At 39.3% G+C, this 26,008-nt stretch overlaps 1 protein-coding gene across 7 annotated transcripts in view; it reads right to left on the bottom strand.

Moving 5' to 3' along the window:
- The window catches only part of nfic (nuclear factor I/C), an 80,523-nt gene that overhangs the window by 13,474 nt on the left and 41,041 nt on the right, over positions 1-26,008 (bottom strand). For 4 of the 7 annotated variants that reach the window (XM_044199028.1, XM_044199026.1, XM_044199025.1 and 1 more), the window contains 7 exons: positions 24,474-24,548; positions 22,173-22,247; positions 21,339-21,471; positions 9,758-9,879; positions 7,294-7,407; positions 6,977-7,134; positions 5,700-5,883 (listed from right to left, as the gene is read on the bottom strand). In XM_044199028.1, the coding sequence (XP_044054963.1) occupies positions 5,700-5,883; positions 6,977-7,134; positions 7,294-7,407; positions 9,758-9,879; positions 21,339-21,471; positions 22,173-22,247; positions 24,474-24,548 (861 nt within the window). Of the gene's footprint in view, positions 1-1,667; positions 1,757-5,699; positions 5,884-6,976; positions 7,135-7,293; positions 7,408-9,757; positions 9,880-21,338; positions 21,472-22,172; positions 22,248-24,468; positions 24,549-26,008 lie in introns of those variants that run through there. The other 3 variants (XM_044199029.1, XM_044199024.1, XM_044199030.1) reach the window with 2 other exon arrangements.

Here is a 26,008-nt window from a genome sequence, read left to right as displayed (position 1 = left end):
AAAATTCTGACTGTGTCAGAAATGTAAGACTGAATTATCACAAAGTGACTATTGCTACGACCAACACCAACAGACCAACCAATCTGAATATGGTGATGGTAATTGATGAAGAATACCTTTTTATTAACCCCGATATTGTGCACATACTGTATAAAGTACCTTTAGATAACACTTGGGAAGTCAATTATCTACAGTATTCTAAGGGCCATTTTTTAATAAATACAAAATGCCAGTGTTATGGGTAAAGCTTGCCTTTTGCTGCATATTCAAAACAAGAGAGCAGTGCAAATAAATAATTTGAGTTTATTACACATCTCTGCTTGTATACTATTGTGCCATAATTGTGCCACCATTCAACAGCCATTTATCACACAGTATGCCACAGTGGTGGGATATAACTAAGAACTAAATACTTACTCAAGTACTGTACTTAAGTACAATTTTTAGGTACCTATTCTTTACTTGAGTGTTTCCATCTTATGATACTTTATACTTATTATTAATACAAAATATAATAAACTAATAAATTGTTTTGATGTATTTTTATGGATTAAGCCACCTGGCAGACCATAAAGTAATTAAAATTAGCACCACCTTTACCAGCTGCAACATTAGTGATGTTTACACATTAGTGCACCAATAATTATAATCCAATAATATAATACATATTATTCAGAAATGGGGATTTCTGTATAATGAGTACTTTCACTTTTGGTGCGTTAAGTATATTTTAATGCTAATACTTTTGTACTTACTTAATACTGAAAAGTTTTGAATGCAGGACTCTTGTAACAGAGTATTTCAACACTACTATTGCTACTTTTACTTAAGTAAACATTCTGAGTATTTCCACCTGCCATGCCTCAAAACTGAAATCATACAGTCTGACACAGATTGCGACCAAAATTTTTTGGACCCATCTGAGAGTGACATGCAATTAACCTACAAGCATTGATAGTCTGCCAGCATTCAGCACAAACAAAACTTCCATTTGGTTTTTTTTGTCGGATTTGAACATGGTGACGCTGTTCTGTAGTATTTTTAATTCAGCAGCCTGTTTCACCAAATTTGCAACATGCAATCAATTATTTGCAACATAATTTACTCTCTTGTTAATTTTGACATGTTTCACTAATCAAAACCAACAGAACTGAATTGAAACTGAGACTGGATTTCAATCACATTAAATATCCCCAACAACCTAGTTGTAAGCTGAGCTGTTTTTTGAGTAGAGGCACTGCAATGCAGCAACAACAACACAATCCAAACTTAGTGCAATGAGATACCTTCTGTTATGAATTGGCGCTATATAAATAAACTGAATTGAATTGAATATATATAGCACCAATTTATAACAGAAGTTATCTCATTGCACTTTTTCTATAGAGCAGGTTTAGACTGTACTCTTTATAATATCTTATGTTATTCACCTCTCTTGTATTTTGGGAGTGGCAGAAGTTTCAGAGGCGGATATATCGAAACCTCAGCATATAGAAGCATCTTCTGCAAATATTTGCATGGCTAGATACCACTAATGAGTAAGTGGGAATTTATTTGTTTTCTTAACAGATCCTGAAGGCTCTTAACCTTCCAATAATCTGGGTTTTGTAGGGTCAATCAAATCCCCCCTAAATTGAGCTTGACAATGTGAAATGAACCATACTAACCTGGGCTTGGTAGAGTCCACCTGGGTCTCGAGGGGTGACTCCAACGAAGGAGGTGCGATTGGCAGGGGGGGTCCCAGGGGCCGAGTATGCTGAGGGCGTTTGCGTTAACAACATCAGTCTCGTAATGTCTCTCATAATTCCATATCACTTGTTAAGTTGCATGAGGCAGTACTTTTAACAAAATCTGTCCATATCACAAACGAGCTACAAAAGAGAATTGCATCAAATCTCCCTAACTGAGTCATGGATTTATCCTGTCCTATCCAGTCACTACATCTCCTCTCAGATGATGGCACCCCCTGATCCTAATACAACTCTGATCTAACTCTGCTGTCTGTATGATCACTGGTGGGGAATAAGTTTATTTCACACTGGATACTTATGTTCATCTTCTCACTCAGTCTTTGGTTGTTTTATATTGTACCTAGGGAGACCAAATAGACAACAGAGGCAACAGATCTGATGTTGGTGAGTCTACCTTTCACTGGACAGATTACTGCCCAGCTCTTCTCTTTCTTTATTGTCTGTCTATTGCAGGTAGGAAGACAAACTCCACCCAGCTGACATGTTAACATCTGACCTGAGAGGTATTCCAGATTGTGGAACTGGCAAATTGCTATATTCACAAATTTCCATCACCTGGTACTATTAAACCAGAACTTTATGAAATATAATGTAAAGTGTATCCATAGTCACAGGCTCTGCTTCTGTTTCTTCTGTTCTCTGCTTTTCGGACAAGTTTCTGGACAACATTTCTGCTTGGTAGGTGATACTAAATGCAAGTTCCTGGTACTTACCTGCAGTGCTTTTGATAGTGATTGGTCAAGTGGTTGTGAAATCACATCACAATAAGGATGACTACAACAAACATTGAACATTTTATGTATGGAACAAGACAACCAATATTTCAAGATTACAGAAAAAATAAAAGATCACAGTGCGTTCACCAAAGCAAACCAAAAACCTACAAAGCTGCTTGACCCGCTGAACTCTGTTTAGGGGAACCAACTGGCTTGTGTCGGCCCCAGCAGGGACTTGTGTGGTCCTTCAGAAGACAAACTTGTAACCTGCTACTGCACTGTTCTGTCTTTTGATCTGACATTACAGTGAGCATTTTACAGTATTAACAGTCCACCTCCACAACTTCTAACACCATCTCCACCTCCATCTCCTCCCTTCTGAGCTACCACTCTATCCTGATCTCTCTATCTCTCTCTCTGTCTCTGCGTATTTCTAAAGTTTGTCACAACTAAATGCATGGTGAGAAAAGTTCTTAGTGATTTGGAATGACAACTGGCTGTAGGGATATTTTAATGTGATTGCAACCCAGGTTCAGTTTCAATTTATTTATTTAAAGGTATAGGAAACATCTTATTCCATCCCTTTTTTAATTTCCCATAAGGTTTGTTTGACTTCTAATCCATTAGTAATGTAAGTGGTCCTAAAGATTGGAATATTATAAATTTATGAGTAATCGACTTTTGTGGAGTTTAACTGTAGTCGAAGTAAATGTTGATAAATAAAAAAATATTTACACATATATATATATATATATATATATAAAATATACACACATACTATACATATATATAGAGTACCTCTATATATATTTATTAGGGCTGTCAATTGATTAAAAAAAATAATTAAAATTTTATTAAAATTAACTAATTAATCGCGCAATTTGCTGTGATTAATCGCTTCTTTTCTTCTTAATATTGAAGCTTGTAATAATCACAGGATTATCTCCTGTGAACTACAGATTTTTAATAAAGCCATCAAGGCCATTGACTGTCAACTTGAAAGGTGTATTTCTTATATGCACTAACAGAAATAATAACAAAACCCAGGCCTATATGGTAAAGTGCCAGTTAAATTTCAAAACCATCAAGGCCATTAAAATTAGATATCAATTTAGAAGGTAATAATTTCTTATATGGACTAATATAAATAATAATTAACAACAATAAATGTTCAAGTGCCAGTTGAATTTCAACAAGGTCCACAATAGTCCATGGAAATATGAAAAAAGAACAAGGAAAGATTCTGATTCACACATGGAAGACACAGAGAGAGAGTTTAAAGGGACCCCTTTTCCCTTGACAAAATTTAGCCTAGACAGCATGACATGGGTTAGGACAGTAATGCGAAGTAAAGCACTGTATATATATAAAAAAAAACCTTTGTCCTTCACCCTCCGCGGGTGGTCTCATCCTTCGAGCTCGGGTCCTCTACCAGAGGGTCCCCTGTGTGAGAGTCCTGTGACTTACCAATTGAGCTATCCAGCCGTATATATATATATATGTGTGTGTGTGATATATATATATGTATATATATATATATATATATATATATATATATATATATATATATATATATCTAACACACACACACACACACACATATATATATATATATATATATATATATATATATATATATATTATCAGATCATCAAACAAATTTAAAAATTTGTCAAAGATAACACAAGTAAACACAAAATGCAGTTTTTAAATGAAGGTTGTTATTATTAAGGGAAAACTAAATCCAAACCTACATGGCCCTGTGTGAAATAGTGATTGCCCCACCTGTTAAAAGATAACTTAACTGTGGTTTTTCACACCTGAGTTCAATTTCTCTAGCCACACCCAGGCCTGATTACTGCCACACCTGTTCTCAATCAAGAAATCACTTAAATAGGACCTGCCTGACAAAGTGAAGTAGACCAAAAAGATGTTCAAAAGCTACACATCATACCGAGATCCAAAGAAATTCAGGAACAAATGACAAAGAAAGTAACTGAGATCTATCAGTCTGGAAAAGGTTATAAAGCCATTTCCAAAGCTTTGGGACTCCAGCGAACCACAGTGAGAGCCATTATCCACAAATGGCGAAAAAATGGAACAGTGGTGAACCTTCCCAGGAGTGGATGGCCGACCAAAATTACCCCAAGAGCACAGCAACGACTCATCTAAGAGGTCACAAAAGTCCCCACAACAACATCCAAAGAACCGCAGGCCTTACTTGCCTCAGTTAAGGTCAGTGTTCATGACTCCACCATAAGAAAGAGACTGGGCAAAAATGGCCTGCATGACAGAGTTCCAAGTCGAAAGGTGTGTGTCCCATTACATCTGGCGTAAAAGTAACACCGCATTTCAGAAAAAGAACATCATACCAATAGTAAAATATGGTGGTGGTAGTGTGTTGGTCTGGGGCTGTTTTGCTGCTTCAGGACCTGGAAGACTTGCTGTGATAAATGGAACCATGAATTCTGCTGTCTACCAAAAACTCCTTAAGGAGAATGTCTGGCCATCTGTTCGTGACCTCAAGCTGAAGCAAACTTGGGTTCTGCAGCAGGACAATGATCCAAAACACACCAGCAAGTTCACCTCTGAATGGCTGAAGAAGAACAAAATGAAGACTTTGGAGTGGCCTACTCAAAGTCCTGACCTGAATCCTACTGAGATGTGGCATGACCTTAAAAAGGCAGTTAATGCTCAAAAACCGTCCAATGTGGCTGAATGACAACAATTCTGCAAAGATGAGTGGGCCAAAATTCCTCCACAGCGTTATAAAAGACTCATTTGCAAGTTATTGCAAACGCTTGGTTGCAGTTGTTGCTGCTAAGGGTGGCCCAACCAGTTATTAGGTTTAGAGGGCAATCACTTTTTCACACAGGGCCATGTAGGTTTGGATTTTGTTTTCCCTTAATAATAACAACCTTCATTTAAAAACTGCATTTTGTGTTTACTTGTGTTATCTATATCTGTATATCTGTATATATAGGATATGTCACACATACTGTAGATTTTTCTCCATCTGGAATACCCCCCAGGAGCCTTTACAACACTAAACCCTTTGTGTTATCTTTCTTTTGCACTTGCATCTCAACATTTTCTGTATTTGGATATACAAATATGGGTCTATAAATGGTAACATATTCTATTCTAACACCCATCAAAAGGTTATGTATATACATATATATTGTGTCATCAATACTGTTGATGGAAGCCTGTTAGTGTTTTGACCACTTACTGGGTGATGTGGGGGAGTTTGCTCCCCCATCAGAGGAGGTGGTAGTGGCCTTTGACTCTGCAGGCAGTGTCAGCCTGGGGAGGGAGGATGGGGGCGGAGCCAGGGAGGGTGCTGGTCCAGGGGGTGCCAACATCTGAGAGGAGATGTAGTGACTGGGCACTTTAACCTGGTTGCTGCCATTCAGCTGGAAAAATCAGAAAAACATACAACCAAATATACTCTTGTTTAGTATTGCAGTTTATGTGCTGCAATACTGTTATACTTTTTATCTATATAGTATATCAGTATAGTCCTAAAGTATACAACCCAAACATTTTTAATTTATTTGCAATCTGAAGCTAAAAGGCTTTTATAAGCAGTTTTCCATCATGTTTGCAACAAACTTAAACTATGATTATGTGTAGACGTGAACTCACAGGGAGTGTCACATACAAAGTAGGTGCTACTGACTAAGTGGTTGCTTATAGAGTTATATAGAACCTCACAGAACTGACTTGTCACAAACACACTCATTCACCTTTAGCAGGCTTCAGATTTTGCACATGGGGGAGCTGTTTGGTCTGACTAGTTCTATAAATGCCAACCTGCACCACCCAGAGGAGAGTAAAGTGATAGCAGCAACAGTGGAAATCTGAAGATGTAGACATTTTGATGCTGCCTCAGCAGTCAATACAAGTATTAGCTGCTGCAAATGTAATACTTGGGTGTTACAATGAGTGTTACAGCTGCTGTTTATTTGTTTTTACCATTGCTGTTTCTTCTCTCTCTCAGGTAGAGCTACCTGTTCTACCGATATACAACTAATATGTCATGGTTTTCAATATGAGTTCAATATAAGTTTATAATTCAGATGTTAAGCACCAAACAGATTTTAGTTAACCTACATAGTTAATTTTCTTTTATTGTGGTGTTTTAGCTTCTGTAAAAATTGTAGTAGCTTTTACTTTCTCTGTCTGTAGATGGTGCACATTGGTGTCTTCATCTGCAGTTCTAAACTGCTGCTGGTATTACTCTTCTTTCTTGTAGGTCCAGAACTGCAGGTGTGAAACTGTTGGCACTATGGCACTGCAACTGCCTGGTATTGGTTTTCTTTGTTTTACAGAACTAGACTAGAGGTGGACTCTGTTGTGTAATGTGTCTGCAAAGACTTGTATAATTATGTGTGTCGTAAAACTCTAGCTGTTAGCCAGCTAAAGTAGTAATGGAGAAAGGGAACAATATTTGGAGCTTTGTGACGTACTCTTCTTAGAGCTGACCTTTTGACTGGTTGTACTCACCGAGCTGGGGGTTTGATTGGCAGGATCGCAGGCCAATGAGACCAGATCTTTTAGGGGGTCCTGGGCGAGGTGAGGAGGATAGCGGATTGCTCCATGGGGGAAGTAGGAGGAGGACGGGAAATGAAGAGATGAGGAGGGGTGGGGACTCCGAGACAGACCTGGACAGAGAGAGAGACGAGACAGAGAGGGAGAGAAACAATACAATAAATTCTTTGTGTTCTCCTTATGGGAGTAAATTATGTATTTGTGTGTGTGTGTGTGTGTGTGTGTGTGTGTGTGTGTGTGTGTGTGCGCGTGTGTGTGTGTGTGTTACTGACCACTGTGAACAGCTATGACTGGCCGGTGGTGCTGAGTGAAGGAGCCCAGTCTTGGTGAGTCTTCCTGGGAGGAGGGACTGTCCAGCTCTGCCTTCTTCACTGGAGGAGACAGACCTAAAACACACACAAAAACAAACACACATACACACACATACACACACAGACATATTTATTGCTGCAAGCACCAAAGGTGCTGGACCCCTTTTATTTGATAACTTGTTGGTTTAAAGAGCAACATAACAGCAGCAAAATCTTATAAGCATTATTGGTCTTTTATGCCAGTTTACCACCATGAATAGATGCCTCAGACTTAGAAAGAAAAATTAACCCAGACTTTTGTCTCAGACCAGTACCCACCTCCAATATTTATAAAATATTAATATTTAAATAACTAAGCATGTTAAAATGTTGAACAAATAGCAGAAACATAAGCATAATATTGGAGAAAATAAGTTGCATTATTTTGAAATGGTACTATGCTACATAGCAAGAGAGTACATAGTAAACTAACACTCAAACTCCAATCCTCCTACATAAATGTGGGAAGCCTTACTCACTACACCACTGGGTCCACAACACCACAAAGTAGTCCCATCTCATGACAAATCATCTATGCTGAAAGCAGGTCAATCATGACTACACACTATACAGTAGTCAGGTGTGCATTGCACTGCATTGTGTTTGCTGTAAAGTGGACCAGTGGGAAAACTCCCACAACTCCAGACAGCCAGTGTGCCCATGCTCTGAGATGCTGTGGAAATAAAGTGACACGTAGGGACTGGAACTGGTCTAAAATTGATAATGACTCTGGTTCCTGACTGGCCAGAACCACTTATCTACTGGGCCATCAGTATTTGAATGTCATTCATTCATTTAATGGTAGGCATTTTCATATTGCCTATTGTTGAACCTTTTCCCTGTGTCTACAAGCTAATGATGGTGCGTTCCAAAGCATTATGTTACTACATTGCGGTTGTGTTTATGTTCTGTGCACTGTAGGCTCGGTGATCAGGTGGCCCTAAGCCCAGAATAACCTGACCAGTCAACCTCTTGTCATGTTAGCACTTATCAGATAAAATGAATTACGCTACGCTCATGACCATAAGTGAGAGATGGAATGTAAATCGACTTGTAAATTAAAAGCTTCACCTACTGGGTCAGCTCCCTCTTCACCATGACACTCTGGTACAACACAGACTGGGTTGGTGCCAGTTGACAATCATACTGATTATTCACGATTAAAGAGATGATCAGCGATTGCTGATGCCCCTGCCGATTTTAAGATGATTAATTTATTAATTGGTGGTTGGGTAAAATGGATTGATGAACTGTATAAAAATCCTAATCAGTCTGCTGTAACTACCTAAATCTGTGTTTTACATTTAGAGCTAGAATATAATAAAAGGGAGCCTGAGCACCAGTTTAATTCTGTTGTGGTCAGCCTCCATTGCTATTGCTGCATCTTGCCATTTTGTGTGCTTGTATATACTGTACATGTGCAGCAGCTGAGCTGTCACTATATAGATGATAACTCGATCTTGATTACCTCTGATCTCCATCATTCATGACTGTCTTTCATTTTCTTGTGTAGTTTGGCTTGAATTAGTGTAGTTTGAGTTTCTTGATTTCAGACCTCAGCTCATATTTTGGAACAAACTATTATTCTTTGTCCCCATAAATTGAAGCAAAGTTTTCATTCGTATATAAAAGCTGAATTTCTTTTGTGAACATGGGTTGTTGCTGTAGAGTTTCACTGTTTTGTTGGGGATGCATAGCTAGACACAGAACTTCATGTATGCACTAATAATTTGTTAATTTGAAACATTGCCTCAGAGTTTCTGTGGAGTAGCACTTGATAGATTTTGATTTATGTTGGTGGATTTGAATTTCTGTCTGTATTTTGAGATGCCATGATGACACCTCCAGGGTATGACACCCGTTGCATATTGTTGGGAAGTTTGGTAGACAGATCTGTGTAGTTTGTTTGTTAGTTAGCATTAGCTGTCAGAGAAATTATATCTGAGAGAGAGAGGGTTAACCTCAGTTATCCATGATAACTAAAACAGAATATATAAAACAGAATAAAAGGAATGCTTATCTACTTCTGCTTTGAATTTTGTAATTTAAGTTGTTTATATATAAAAAACTCCTCATAAAAGTGATATATATAAATATATATAATATATGATGACAGTGATAAAAAATTTACAATGGCAGAGCAACTTAGGTACAACAAACACAGGTATGGTCCTTCAGAACGGATCTATAAGGATCAACAGTGAATAAAAAAACAATAAACTCAGTATTCTTTATCCTGCTTAGCACAGCATAGGGAGGGTGTTAAACAAAGCAGCCAGACATGATTTCAGTACGTAAGTAAAATCTTCAGTTATTCTCATTCTTTAGTAATAAATGCTATTTGTGTCTCCACACTATAAGTCTTATTCTTGTTCTTATCTGTTACCTCCTTCCATGTCATCAGTCCAGTTCCTGGAGCTGCTGGCAGGAGAGGAAGGTGAGTGGTAATACTCCCCTCCTGGACTGTCAGCCTCTTCCTCCATAGAGCCAGACTTATGACGCTTACTCCTGCAGACACATATACAGACACTCAGACATTTAGGATCATGGTTTCATGGTGTACTGTGTGAAGTGATGAAAGCAGAAAGATTAGGAAAATCAGAATCAGAAATACTTTATTGATCCCCGAGGGGAAACACTTTTGTTACAGCAGCTCACTATCATGTCAGTGCACACAGGAATAGAAGTACTAAGCAAAAAATATAATACACTATAATACAGGTCAGAAAATAAATTAAGTACCAAGTGGGTATAAGTATAAAATTAAAATAAGTGTGAAGTACAAAGTGGGTTTACCGGTTGATGATAATAATACTGTATAAAGTAATAGTGCATGAACTGTCAAGTTAAGTGTAGCTTATTAAGATTAAGATTATAATGAGATGGAGGATATTGCACAGCAGTAATAAAAGTATGAATAAATATCAATAAATAGGGAATTTTCAACTAAAAAGAGTATATTGCACAGCAGTATTAACACAGAATATTGCACAGTTATGTCAAGTATTGCAGAGATGTTAATCATAGACTAACACTTAGAGGGAGGAGTTAAAGAGTTTGATGGCCACAGGCAGGAATGCTCTGTGGTGCTTTTTGGGTGGATGAGTCTTCCGCTGAAGGTACTCCTTTGTTTGACCAGCACGTCATGGAGTGGGTGGGAGACACTGTCCAAGATGGCATGTAGTTTGGCCAGCATCCTCCTCTCTGACACCACCGACAGAGAGTCCAGCACCACCCCCACAATGTCACTGGCCTTATGGATCAGTTTGTTGAGTCTGTTAGCGTCCGCTACCCTCAACCTGCTGCCCCAGCATACAACAGCATACAGGATAGCACTGGCCACCACAGACTTTATTGTCCATGTGTACTCCCAGGTACTTGTAATCCTCTACAATGTCTACACTGACCCCCTGGATGGAAACCGGGGTCACTGGTGCCTTTGCCCTTTGTAGTAACACCAGATCCTTAGACTTTGTCGCATTGAGCTGCAGATGGTTCTGCTCACACCATGAAACAAAGTTACCCACCACAGCACTGTACTCAGTCTCATCATCACTGCTGATACATCCCACCACAGCAGAGTCATCAGAAAACTTTTGAAGGTGGCAGGACTCTGTGTGGTAGCTGAAGACCGTGGTGTAGATGGTGATGAGGAAGGGAGAGAGGACAGTCCCCTGAGGTGCCCCAGTGTTGCTGACCACGCTGTCCGACACACAGTGCTGCAGGCACACATGCTGTGGTCTGCCAGTCAGGTAGGCAACAATCCAGGACACAAGGGGGACATCCACCTGCATCGCTGCCAGCTTCTCACCCAGCAGGGCTGGCCAGATGGTGGTGAAAGCACTGGAGAAGTCAAAAAACATGATCCTCACCGTGCTTGCCGGCTTGTCCAGGTGGGTGTGCGGTTCAGCAGGAAAATGGACGGGGTCTGTGATGATCCTGTTGGCCTTCTTCCTACACCGCTGGGTGTAGGGGTCCTCCATGGGAGGCAGCTCTATCCTGGTGATGTGCTGAGCAGTTCTCACCACCCTCTGTTAACCCTTACAGTTGAGGTTGGTGCAACTGCCATATCAGGTGGTCATGCAGCCAGTCAGGATACTCTCAGTGGTGCACCTGTAGAAGTTGCAAAGTATCCTGGAGTCCACGTTGAGCCTCCTCAGCTTGCAGAGGAAGAAGAGCCATTGTCTTGTTGTCCTTGTGATGGTGTCGGTGTGGTGAGTCCAGGTCAGGTCCTTGCTGATGTGAACCCCAAGGAACCAGAAGCTGCTGACTCTCCTCACCGTAGTCACGCTGATGGTGATGTGGGCGTGTCCTTCTCCTTGTCGCTTCCTGTAGTCCACAGTCAGCTCCTTTGTTTTGCTGACTTTGAGATGGAGGGCTCTGACCTCACCTCTGTAGGCTGTCTCATTGTCTGCAGTGATCAGGCTGATGACGATTGTGTCGTCAGCAAATTTGATGGTATTGGAGCTGTGGGTGGCCACAAAGTTGTCCATGAACAGGGAGTATAGGAGTGGGCTGAGCATGCAGTGCTGAGGGGCGCTGTTGTTGAGAGTCAGAGTGGAGGATGTAGTCATGCCCATCCGCACAGCTAGGGTCTGCCCATCAGGAAGTTCAGGATCCAATTACACAGGGCAGTGTTGAGCCCTAGGACTCAGAGTTTGATGACGAGCTTGGAGGACACAGTGGTATTGAATGCTGAACTGTAGTCAATGAACAGTATTCTCACATGTGTTCCTCAGGTCCAGGTGGGAGAGGGCAGTGTGGAGGGCTAGGGCGATGGCGTCATCTGTTGATCTCTTTGGTCTGTATGCAAATTGAAGTGGGACCAGTGAGTCAGGGAGGGAGGAGGTGATCAAGGTTTTGACTAACCGCTCGAAGCACTTCATAATGGTGAAGGTGAGGGCTACTGGGCAGTAGTCGTTCCGGCAGACGGATTTGGTATTTTTGGGGACAGGGACAATGGTGTACTTCTTGAAACATGTGGGGACTACAGACTGGAGCAGTGACAGGTTGAAAATGTCTGTGAAAACATTGATCTGTACACACTTTGAGAGCTCAGGTCCAGGTGCCTTGCGTGGATTAATCCTTTTGAAGGATCTGCACACATCTGCCCTGGATATTATTAGTGGGCAGGGGTCCTAGGCCTTTTATACCACCTCAGCCGGAAAGTGTATAGAAAGTGTTCAGTTCATCTGGGAGAGATGCAGACATTATCTCAGCACTGCTGGTTTTGCTTTTGTAGTCTATAATAGTTATTAGTCCAGACCACATGTGACATGGGACATTCCAGAATTGGAGGACATTTTCTGTCCCACCCATGAAATTTCACAAAATATTAAAACAAGAAGTTGTTGTGTAAATTATACTTTTGCTGAGACACAATGTAAATATAGTTGTAGAAAAAGTGGTTCCAGTATTATTTAATATACCAAATAACTCATGAGCACCCCCTAAAATGGCATTTTTCCTCTTGTCCCACCTTCTTAGTGACCAACTTGAATGTCAAATATAACAGTTAAAATAAGTTTTAAATATACTTTTATTTGGTATGACTTTGTTGATATTTGTCTCTTGTAATTGTTCAAACAATTTGTTTAATCATCAACATATTTTAAATAATAGTATTATGCACAGAAGTTGTGTCCCACAACATGCACACAACCCTGTTACTGAAACCTTTTTAGCCTGGCACAGGAAGAGAAAAAAACAGTAAGTTGCATGACACAGAGGAAATGACATCCATCAAACCATTGGGTAGACCAAAGGTAAGTCCTCTCTTCTATTTTTTATGTTTTCTTTTCAGCCTTGACTGAGTGTATCACTATAACCAACGCAACCCTGTAACTCATATTATCAGAATAAGGCACATTCATTTTCTGTTTTTATTCATATAACTAAGTTTGTCTTTGACCTCGACAGTAACATTACATTCCACAGTTAGTATCTATTCCTGAGAAAAAGCTAACATTAGCATTGATTTGCAACCCTGTTACTTTAATTAGAGTAACAGGGTTGCACTGCAGTAACAGGGTTGCATCTCCTTCAATTCACTCAGAAGGGACAATCTATTATCTATAGTAAAATTAAATGTGCATGTATAATTTAGCATAATGTACATGTTTTAAATGTATTACCATATTGTCCAGAATATAAATTGAGCATGTTAAGGTTGCAAAAACTACCTGGATGTGATAATTAATGTCAAATTGAACTGTGTTTAAATCACGTTAAGATCATTTTCAATAGGTTAATAGACATTTTTTAAATTTTAAATTCATTTCTACAGAGTTCTTAGACACCATTGAACGCTGCTAAAAAGCAGAGGTGCTACCGTGCCAGGCGTGATGCTGATAAACAGAGGAGACAGCAGTACTTGGGAAAAGAGAGTGAGAAGTGGAGGAAAGACGTAGAAACAGGGAAAAAGAAAAGGCAAAAAGATTGCAGTGTTAGAGCGCCCAGTGAAAATAGTGGAAAGAGGCTCATAAGAGGAGTAATGTCAGGAAAAAGGTACTCGAAGGATTAAACACCCCTCCAGTCAGCCCTGAATCACCAGTCAGACCAACAACTCCAGTCAGGCCAGAATCTCCAGTCAGCTCTCAATCTGGGACTTCAAGGTCAGGACAGAATTTTAGGTTATTGAGGAAAACTCCTTTATCCCCATGAAATAATTAATAATCTGGATCTATGATTGCGAGCCATCTATTGCCCCCATGTTCCTGCTCGACAACCAATTATTGTTATTATTAGTCTTATTTTATTATTATTATTCCTATCATTATTATTACTATTATTTTATTAATATTAATATTATTATCAATTCCACTACCATTATTTTAAATCTCTATGTGGAATTTGCATTGTGCTACTGTATGTTCTCCTTCCTGCTGCTCTCTCCCTCTCTCTCTCAACCCAACTGGTCAAGGCAGATGGCCGCCCACCTTGAGCCTTGGTTCTGTTCAAGGTTTTTGCCTGTTAAAGGGAAGTTTTTCCTTGCTTGCTCATGGTGGAAATTGTTAGGTCTCTGTAAATAATATTCTAAAGAGTACAGTCTAGACCTGATCTATATGACAAATTCAATGGGATAACTTGTTATGAATTGGCGCTATATAAATAAAATTGAATTGAATTGAATTACCTCTTATCTACCAAAAGATATGCATTTTCGATAATGAAACAGTATTGTAATATTGTATCAGTATGATGTTTGCTATGACTTTCAAGTAGTACCACTGCATGCACCATCTATTGCTAGTACTTAGTACATACAGTGGTGTGAAAAAGTGTTTGCCCCCTTCCTGATTTCTTTCTTCTACATGGCCCTGTGTGAAAAAGTGATTGCCCCCTAAACCAAATAACGGTTGGGCCACCCTTAGCAGCAACAACTGCAATCAAGCGTTTGCAATAACTTGCAATGAGTATTTTACAGCGCTGTGGAGGAATTTTGGCCCACTCATCTTTGCAGAATTGTTGTAATTCAGCCAAATTGGAGGGTTTTGAACATGAACTGCCTTTTTAAGATCATGCCACAGCATCTCAATAGGATTCAGGTCAGGACTTTGACTAGGCCACTCCAAAGTCTTCATTTTGTTCTTCTTCAGCCATTCAGAGACCCCACAACAACATCCAAGGAACTGCAGGCCTCACTTGCTTCAGTTAAGGTCAGTGTTCATGACTCCACCATAAGAAAGAGACTGGGCAAAAATGGCCTGCATGGCAGAGCTCCAAGACAAAAAACCACTGCTGAGCAAAATGAACATTAAGGCTCATCTCATTTTTGCCAGAAAACATCTTGATGATCCCCAAGTCTTTTGGGAAAATACTCTGTGGAGTGACAAGACAAAAGTAGAATTTTTTGGAAGGTGTGTGTCCCATTACATCTGGCGTAAAAGTAACAGAAAAAGAATATCATACCAACAGTAAAATATGGTGGTGGTAGTGTGATGGTCTGGGGCTGTTTTTTTGTCCAGTCTCTCTCCAGTCTCAGTTTCTTATGCTGGAGTCATGAATGGAGTATGTATCTTTTAATTACTGGGTACTACCTGCAAGTTGCTACTGTGAAATCAATAATGAAAGTATTTATATGGTTACAGTTAATGGCTGGCAATGTCTATTTTGCTGCAGGTGAAATGTTAAGTGACTATATACTTATGTTTACATATTTCTTTTAGGCAGCATGATCTTGGGAGAAGGGCTCCCAAAGCAAAATTAAACAGGAGGTTACAGAAACTACAGAATCAGTTGAGGAAAGTCGAACAGTGAACAGAAAAATACAGAAAGCGACTCAAACGATTGAAAAAGGAGCATCCAAATCCAAGATCCAAAGTCAACAAGTTGCTTCGGCAAAGGAGAACCCTGTTGTTTCATACAGCAGTAGCTGAGGACGTACGTACCAAGTACGCACATTCAAAGAGAGAGAGTGACAGACAAGTCATTGCAAGAATAATAACCAGCAAAATCCTGAAGTACAGGCTGCAGAGATTGGCAGAGGAGGTTTTTGGATTTTCAAGGAGGACGTGGACAAAGCAAATGAAAATGTCTGCAGGTACCAGAGGAAGAAACACGAGGGGACTGTTGAATGACCACACAGAAGACCCCATACAGAGCACACCAGAAGAAGTGCAGTGGCAAAGTCCAGAGGTTGTGGAGAAATGGTGTGCCCTGGTGTACGATCACACCCAGGGATCATCCAAGAGGTGAATGAGACCCACTACCAGGTGAAATGTATGCATAGGAAACCATTTTTTCTGGCCGTTAAGAGACAATCTCCGTTGGTATCACTTACACGAGGATTTGCTGGCCCTCATTCCTCCCCCAGAGAAAGTTACCTCACGCCACATGGCCATCGCAAGAGAGATAGGGAATACTCTGGCCAGTCACAAAAATGAAATCTGAACATTATAACATCAGCTTTCTAAAATGTTGATCAGTTCACGAATATTTTAGATATGCTCATTCATTTTAATGCCAGGTTGTCGGCCTACTGTAATATGACTATTTTTTATGTTTGTCCATTAAATATTTGATCAGATCCAGTTTGTGGTCTTGTTGACATTTTAAAGCATTCCTACTCATCCTGTTGATCCTTCATGGAAAATATATATAAAATATTATTAAACATTCCTGTGGTCCTGAGTATTCAATTGTCACATTTATGTCATGATCTACAAAGTAGTATCCATTCGATCCTGTTACTTTCCGCAACCCTGTTACCATATCATTTCTATTTAGGGTTTAACCTATTGTCCTTTAAATAGTTTGAATGATTATATGCATAATGTATTGGAGCAAATATTTGAAAATAAATACTGAAATTAGTAAAAAAAACAAAAACAAAAAAAAACGTGACTATTGAAAAGTTGGGCAAGATAGATTTCAAAAGTTGCTTAATTTTTTATGTCAAGTCTTAACTGAAATTAAATGATTGTAAAATGTGAATGTGACTTTTTTATTTAATGGTAAAGGATTTATTAATCATTATTTTAAAAAATGCTTTTTTCAGGTTCCTGAGTATTGGTAACAGAGTTGCGCCAAGCATAGCACACAACAAATAAAACATCTCATAAAAAGTGTACCTTTGACCTTTGATGCCTGAGCTGGCTTATTACCTGTTTTTCTTAAATACATAACAGAAAATGATAAAATAAAGGGGCAATTTTTCAATTGTGTTGATGCCTAAACTGTCCTCCAATTCAGGAATGACCCAGTTAGACTCCACTCTGTACCTGTATTGTCTCTTAGCACTGCTAATAGCTCTCCGGAGAGTTGTACTGTATGCGTCGGTCCATGATTTAAGTTTGGCACAGACAGTTTTCCCCATTAACCCATGGCTTCTGATTTGGGAATGTCCGTACAGTAATCCTTGATACTTCATCGATGCATTTGCTGATGTAGCTAATGACTGTGGCTGTGTTTGTGTCTATGGGTGCATCCAGTATAGATGTCTCTTAATTGCATCCACGTTTCCCTCACGTCTTTTCCTTGGGTCTTAGTCCCTCCCACCGGGGAGGCATAGAGAGACACAATGAAACCATGAGAGGAGAGAAGAAACAAGGGCTGCATCTCATTAGCAGTTCCACTTCCACTCATTCAGTTCCCCTCAGCCCTTGGTATTACGTAAAAGCATGCGTCGTACTAGAGCAGAGGGAAAGTGGGGTGGGGAGGAGCAGGGGATTTAAATGGAACGCACCTGGGCAAGTGCAGAGGGGAAGTCAACAAGGGCATGTCAAATGACTAATGAAATGCAGCCGAGGAAAGATTATTATTATTCAATAATAATAATAATAATTATTCAATAACCCAGAATATGATTATGGTGTCTTTTGAACATTAGAAATTATTTATTAGTCTAAATGTTTCAGGGAAAATTGAAATTATGTAACTCATATCAAACTCAACGCTCAGGAATTATCAACCTCACATGTCACTGAATGGAAATGATGATAAATGATGTAAAAAGTGTTCCTTGCTGACAGACAGACTCTCCTACTCTCTCTGACTGTAATTGTATCCATAATAAAAGTTAATGGGGGAAATAACAGATTATGAAATGCAGGAAATGCAGAAATCCAGGAAGCAGGGTTACTTGTGGTTCCTAGAGTCTCCAAAAGTAGAATGGGAGCCAGAGCCTTCAGTTATCAAGCTCCTCTCCTGTGGAATCAGATCCCAGTTTGGGTTCGGGAGGCAGACACCATCTCCATATTTAAGAGTAGGCTTAAGACTTTCCTCTTTGATAAAGCTTATAGTTAGGACTGGCTTGGGCGAGTCCTGAACCATCCCTTCGTTATGCTCCTATAGGCCTAGACTGCCGGGAGACTTCCCATGATGCGCCTCTTTCCTCTCTCCTACTCTCCCTCTCCATCTGTATGCATTTTTATTCCATTACTGCATGTTCCTAACTCAACATCTTCTCTCTCCCGTAGTTTTGTGCTTTCTCGTTTCTCTTCTCTCTCCTTCTGTCGCAGGTATTTCTGCCTCCGGAGCTGCAGAGACTGGGTCTGTGGTTGTGCGCCACCTGCTGCCCCCGTGTTCCTGCATGACAACTGCTACTACAGTTGTTGTTATTGGCTCTGTTACTAATACTGACATTTTTTTTCCTATAGCTGTCATTCCTATTATTACAAATGTATTTATATTAGCACAACAATTACTTTTCTACCATTTAAAAAATAAATAAAAATTCTGCGTGGGCTTTGCATTGTGCCTCCCTCGCTTATGGCTTCTCAGAGATCCCTCCTCACTCTTTGGAGCAGAAATAAAATATTTAGGATGGCCTGCAAGATGGCAGACCAGTACGACTTCTGGTTCAAGCGAGGATCGAGGAAATACCAAATAAGAGACTTGGGATGTAGCTGTGGTCAGGCGTGTTACCACCACGCGAAGGACAGCTGATGTGTTTGTAATATCTCAGCAGGACTTTCCTCAGGTTGCCGTAGTTAAATTCCCCGGCCACAATAAAAGCTGCCTCCGGCAGCCTGACCAGGACCCTGGCCCGCAACCCTCATTTACTTTGTTTCCTCCATTTTTCAGGTACACCAACAGGTAATCCAAGCCAGGATATTTCCTATTGTTCGTTGAACTTGGTGAAGAGTTGTCCACCAACGATCTAATGTGCAAAAGTTGTTCTCTATCATATTGTATGATAGGGTTCGCTTGGGCGGTGCGCATGTTGCGAAAAAGTCAAAAATAAATAACAGACTAAAACAAAATAAAAGTTGAGGAGGAGCTTGAGACATGACAGCTGTCCCCGGCGCCATCTTTAGTTTGCCGGGTAAGTGCCCACATCTTTCAAACTTCACAATGTCAGTTTGCAACGCAGACTTGATAGAAATTTGTAGTCTCCAAGCCCAAGGTGTGATAACATGTGATGATATCATCAGGGGTTATTTTCTCAGACTTTACCTCCAGTTTGACTAGTAAACTGACCCTTAAAACACTTTGTTTATTCCTTCTCAACCATATTAACAGAAGAAGCCAGAACAGTAGCTATAAAATTAAGTCTCAGCATCTCTCTAGATCTTATAATGGGTGACTCTGTGTCATTAACTATCCTTCCATTGTGCATACTTTTCTGCTGTGAAAAGTACAATTAAGCAAATGTCCACTTAGCAAATGAACAAAATCATTGTAAAATGGGCGTTCAGCTTTATGGAAGCATGGTAGTCATGGTTAGATAATAAAGATATCAACACCGACTATTAGTTTAAGACTAGTTTTGCATCACACTACTCAATGTACTGACTGTTCTGAACGGAATTATGATCGTCCAACACTAATTTGCTAATGCAGGATAGATGCATGTGAATGTCATAGAATGGGTTACATGATGTACATTACTGTCCTGATGGATGGCAATCGCTACCACATGTGTATACAAAGAGCGTAGTGCGAATAAACATGTTTTTTTTATATATCACACTGTCCACCATATTATGCACAAAAAGAGCTGTTAAGCTTTTGAGGCCAGGGCATCTCTGTACTACAGTACTTCATTATAATGCTCATTGGCTCACATTTTACCTTTATCAAAAAATTTATTTTGCGATTTGGATATTGCACTTGCTCATATTGCAGTTTTGATAATATTTCCATTTATTGTGCCGCCCTAAAAGCACTGCTTTATTTGATCATTACTGACACACCTCTGCTGCAGCTCTCCTCCCATTTCAACACCAGTTCAAGTTTAACAACCAAAAACTGAAAACATATCTGTGCAGCTAATGACAATGACCCTTTGAAAGTTCTGCAAAAATAAAAAAACTTAAGTCCAATGAAATCACTGATCAGTCATACATTCTTTAACTATCTCTGACTATCTCCTCCATAGTTCTAATCTAATCTAAACACTTATTTGCAATAGTTGCAATAGAAAATTTTATGCACCTCAATTTTATTCAGTTTAGTTGATTTCAAGTGAATCCCACCCATCCATCCATCATCTATATCCACTTTATCATGTCCAGGGTTACAGGGGGCCGGAGCTTATCCCAGCACTCACTGGGTGGGAGGCAAGGTACATCTAAACAGGTTGCCAGTCTATCGCAGGGCTGACAAATAAAAACCATTCACACCTATGGGCTAATTAGAATCACCAGTTGAGCAAACCTGCATGTCTTTGGATTGTGGGAGGAAACCAGAGCCCCAGGAGGAAACTCACACAGGTAAATGTTAAAATATGTTCAGCGTGTGTGTTGAAACCAGTAGCTCAAAATCTCAGGTTTTCACTACGATCAAGCCACAAGCTTTGTCTTATTTCAGGGCATCCTCCTTGTTAGGATGCTGCCTATACAGGTGTGGCCTTCAGAGGGCTAACCTAACAGGAGATTACATTGCTTTTTTCGTAGATGGCTGTGATGTAGTGCTCACCAGTGGCTTCTCTGAAGGCCACACTGTTGAGGATTCACAATAGCATCATCCTCAGTTCCTACCCACTCCTTAGTGACCTACACACAATGGATTTGAGATTCTGACTGTAGAAGACTGTAAACTTTACAGTGTAAAGGATACACCAATGATGTAATGTGTAATGTAATAATCTCCACATTTGGGAAGAAGAAGGTGGCATTTCATGGTTGCATCTATAGAGCCTTTGGAATAGGATAGCCTTGTGACCTTGTTATGTCATATTTGGTTTTGAAATACAGACTTCGAAGGAGGGGGGTCCTTGAAATAGGACACACAGAGGGAGGATTTCTTTGCCAGATTAGGACATTTTGGCTGGTCTAACTTCCTTCAAAGGCTGTTTGACAGTCTTGGGTTTAGGGTTTACATTTGAACTAAGCTTAGTATAAGGTCATGGTAAGGCCAACGTTAGTGAAGTAATAATTGTTAAGCTTAGTGCTGGGATTTGGTTAAGAATAATTAAAGCAGGCTGTGCACTTTCTGATGTTCTGGTGGTAAAGGTTAATGCAAGGTAGTCAATGCAGATGTATAGCAATTTGCAGTGTGTGTGTGTGTGTGTGTGAGATTACCCGCTAGATGAGGTGCTGGCCAGTGATCGTCTGAGGCTGACTGGCTGGTTGACAGACTGGTTGAGGTCGTAGGCCAGATGACCCTGGAGCTCCCCCATAGAGAAACTAGGTCCTATTCCTGTGACTACTGGAGCTACACACACAGGGAGAACACAATGTGGTTCAATACTTGTGTGTCTATCTTTCTGCCAATTTAATCTAAAAGGTCACTCAACACCTATTGCTTATCATATATCCTTTCTAGCTGGGTTGAAGTGACTAAATCTGCTATATTTTCATTGCATTTAATTTCTTTTCTCCCATTTTGTAAAAGTGTGAAGTAAATCAAATTGTCATTATTGTGACAACACATATACTTTCAATCAATCCAACAGCAGCCAGTCAGGTTGTACAGCAGCAGGGAACGGTGCGTTTGTCAGTTCAGAGCAGCAGACAGACAACGGATGATACCTTAGATTATCACATTCAGATGTATAGATTCTGATGTGATCAGCAAAATACTGACGCCAACATGCAAAACATTCAGAACACACTAAGACACATCTGATTAGGTTGCTGTCATAATGTTTATTTGTAATTAATCAAAACTTTAAAAAGCCTTTATTATTTTCGTAACTTTTAAAACTCGTTTCCCAAATTTGATGGATATAGTGTTGTATTGTCAATGCGCAGAATTCTTAACTGTCACATGGCCAACTCTGCAATCATACAACCGTTTTGAGTTGTCCGATGACGTGACATGCTCAGTGCAACTCAAACTCAAGGGTTGGTGTTACAATGAATGGTGGCAGTAAAGTTGGGTAAAGACTAAAGTTAATGGTAAAGAAGACTTACTTCTTGAGACCTGGACCAGCTCAGTGACACTGAAAACTCCTGATGTCACAAAACTCTCCTGGAACTCTGGACCATCTGTAGAAACACAACAGCAGTTAGACACCAATGCTGTGTTTGTGTGTGTGTGAGTCAGCAGTAGCAGTTAGTTTATGTCAATCAATTCAGATGTTGACGGATCCCATGTAACTAGCTGTTCTTTTACTTAATTAATGGTATGTGGATTTACAGCACACCTGCCTAGATGGTTCATGCTTTTAGTTGTGCTTGTGTACACTGTATTTTCCTGGTATAAAGCTATGAGGAATTTCTTGCTTTTGATGGTGTACTTTTATGTTTTGTCTCCCCTTTTTCTTTATTTCTATTATTTCAGTGTGTGTTGGTTTTGTTTCGCAATGTGTAACATTATGATCATGCCAAGAGTCTCTCAAAAAAGGAATTTAGCACACTATGAACAATATGGGCTTTGGAACAAAATGTATTCATATTTTGAAAACCTTATATCATAATCCAACAGCAGCGGTCCTAACAGGAAAAGGATACGAAACTGTCAGGAGGTAAGGTAAGGTAGATAAGTGGTACAGGCCATAAAATTTCGCTACTGACCTGTTACTTTTCATAATCCTTCCCAATCCAAATGTTCTGAATATTGTTAGGGGCTTGGAATTAATTTCTGGTTACAAAATTATCTATAATAATCATATCAAACTGAGTTGATGGCCTATTTATGTATTAAAGGAGCAGTGTGTAAGATTTGAGGGGCTCTATTTGCAGAATATGGCGATAATATTCATAAGTATGTTTTCATTAGTGTATAATCACCTGAAAATAAGAATCGTTTTCATTACCTTAGAATAAACCCTTTATATCTACAGAGGGAGCGGGTCCCTTTCCATGGAGGCTGCCATGTTGAACCGCCATGTTTGTACAAACAAACCAAACTCTGGCTCTAGATAGGCAGTTTCGCAGCCACCGTAGTTTTCTCCTACACACTTGGAACAGGAGGGTGAGGCGAGCAGTATTCAAATGGTTGCAATCTGTAATTTCACCGCTAGATGCCAATGAATCCTACACACTGCTCCTTTTAGTAATTATTGGATTTGTTCACATTATTGAAGAAATTGCTAATTAATAAGAAGGTGTTTATGTGAAGTAAATCATGCAGTTCTCTAAAAAGCTTTACTCAAGTTTTGATGAGGCTGATATGCTGTATATCTACAGGAATAATTTGTTTTGTAATTATAACTCATTAAAAGTAAGCTTCTTGCCAAAAGCAAAAGAATATATACATATTAAACCAAAGTATGGTATTGAATCATATGTTACATCTCACTGTTACATCTAGAACTAAATATCTTTAGTTGAAAACTGGTGCTTTTCCTCTGGATGTTGAGGTCAGCAGATTTGGAAATATTGAGGAAAACAGATGATGATGAAAAGTTGGAATGGTTGTTTCATTTTGATGTGTTTGCTAACTATGTCTCCAAAGTCTTGAAAAGAAGACAAGATGGATTATTTAGTTAATTATTATTTTGATTTCCCCATTACTATGAATAAACAGTACAGGTTTTGTTCATAATTTATAATTTTTTTATACACATAAAGCTCTGAAAATCCAACAGTGAAAATTATTTAAATTGTTTTTCTTTATTGTTAGACTCTTTGTATTATATTTGAGGATGTATGTGTGGCATTCTGGATCTGGTTTGTATTAAATTGTGGTGTCTTGCAAACAAAATAAAAACTTTTATTCATTAATTTATTAACATGTAATGATGAGTGGTTAGAAATAACCAGCCACTATACTACATGCAACCACTTTTAGACTTCTAGATGGGGACTCGTCTTGGTCGGCTACCTTACTAAACTAAATTTACTCAACATACCAAATTTAAGATCTAACAGTATGAAGAATGTTTTGTTATTCTGGACAATAACACAGCAAAACTGAAGACTTAGAGCAAAATGATCTGTAATGTTTTATTTTCTCTAATTCCCTAATAATTACATAGTAACTTTCCTGGAAGAACTATTTAATTTGATACTAATTACGAGGAAACTAGAAACATATATGAGAGTTACGGTATGTAAGTTACAGTTTAGTAAGTTGTTCATGTTGTGTGCAGATTTTCAGAGAAACTTTCTTGAAAGAGATAATGAACAGACACTAAATGAAGAAAAGGAAAATTGTCTTATACACAGACAAAAATAACAAAGATTATGCATTTGCACGTACACTACAGAATAATTTGTAACATTCATTTGTGTGAATGTTCCTCTATGACGGAAGATCCTTTACATTACCCATGGTGGCGGTTCGACTGTCCTCCTGATCAGAGCCCACTCCTGTACGACTAGGACTGCTGCTCTGCTCTGCCTCTGAGAAAGCGAGAAATTCCTGATTTCAGCTGATAGATGATAAACACTTTTAAAACACTTTTATTTATCAATAAATCAGGAAGATTTTAACAAGACACAGTTACCAGTCACAGAGAGAGCGGAGTGGAGTGGAGAGAAAATTCCTGATTTCAGCTTGAACAGGCAAGCTAAGGTGAATGAGCTTATTATTTTTGAAATCCTACCACTGTCAAAATACACTGTATACTTCACATTAATTGTGATGCTAATGCTAATGCTAGTGTTGTTCAGGTTTCTTTGGCGATTAGGGTTCACTAACATTAAAGGACAATTTTATTTTTCATTTCTCATTTTTGTAGTTTTGTCTATCACTTCAGCTACAATACCATTCAGGTAGACCTTCAAATTAAGTGGTTTAGGATAATATGCACAAATGGTTGGCTTGCTGAAGGCCCTGCACACCTGCATAGGTGTTTTCACTTACTCAGGCTGATAAGAACTGAAAATCATTATACAGTGCTTCTACAGCAGTGTCAGATAGCAACTGGCCAATCAGTAGCAGCAGCCAGTAAACTGTTGTGGCAACAATGGCAGCTTTGGGATGATAAAGACAAAGTTGATGAATTAATCAAACACTGGTGTTTTTGGCATTTGGGAATCTTGACTGACATTGTCTGGTCTTTATATCCAGGTTCTGTCCTGCTAATTAAATGTTGTACACATTTTATGCCAGTAGAGGGCAGGGCATAGTAATTCATTTCGTTACTGACATGTCAGTGAGGTGTAACTAATTACATTAATGGCTACTTTTTATTAAGGTGCGCCAGGTTATGAGCAGGCTGGCTCACTGGTGTCTTAATGGGACACTTGAATGTAACAGAAGCCATTATTAATGTGACTTGTTTCAGTTGTATTCTTCCTATTAATATGTCAGTTGTGAGAAAAGTTGAGAAGATGTGAACCAGTACATTACTAGTGTGTTAGTAGTTAGTGTCACCAGTATGCAAAACAAGTACTCTAGACAAGCTTACAACAGCAGTAAATTTGCATTTACAAATCCTGCAGACACAATATGTGCAGATTGTCATGAGATAAGCATGTAGTATGTGGTTTCCACCATTGAATCACCAAATTACAGAATAAGTAGTGCAAGTGTTTAGGGAATGCTGCTCCAGAGCAGGTTATGTTCGAGATAACAGATCAACGTGTATAAAAGCAATAAGCTAATAAATTCTCTTGGAATATGGCATCACCATTCATAGAAGATCCCATGGAGCTCGGTGTGTGGATCATGAGAGGGTCTCTTAGAGAGTGAGCGACCGGCAAAGCCCTTTGGCTTTCCCTGACGATTTTTTTATATGAGAGATATATATTCTCATCAGAGGGACTGACTTGTCAGCTGTGTCAGCTTCTTGAGCCGTATGTTGCCAGTGCGCTTACAGTCCTGCAGACAGTATGCATTGCCTTGCGTTACTTTGCTA

The sequence above is a fragment of the Siniperca chuatsi genome, linkage group LG6, assembly GCF_020085105.1.
Source record: "Siniperca chuatsi isolate FFG_IHB_CAS linkage group LG6, ASM2008510v1, whole genome shotgun sequence".
Taxonomy (NCBI): domain Eukaryota; kingdom Metazoa; phylum Chordata; class Actinopteri; order Centrarchiformes; family Sinipercidae; genus Siniperca; species Siniperca chuatsi.
The sequence above is the reverse complement of the archived record's forward strand: the minus strand, read 5'-3'. Positions and strand labels throughout refer to the sequence as shown.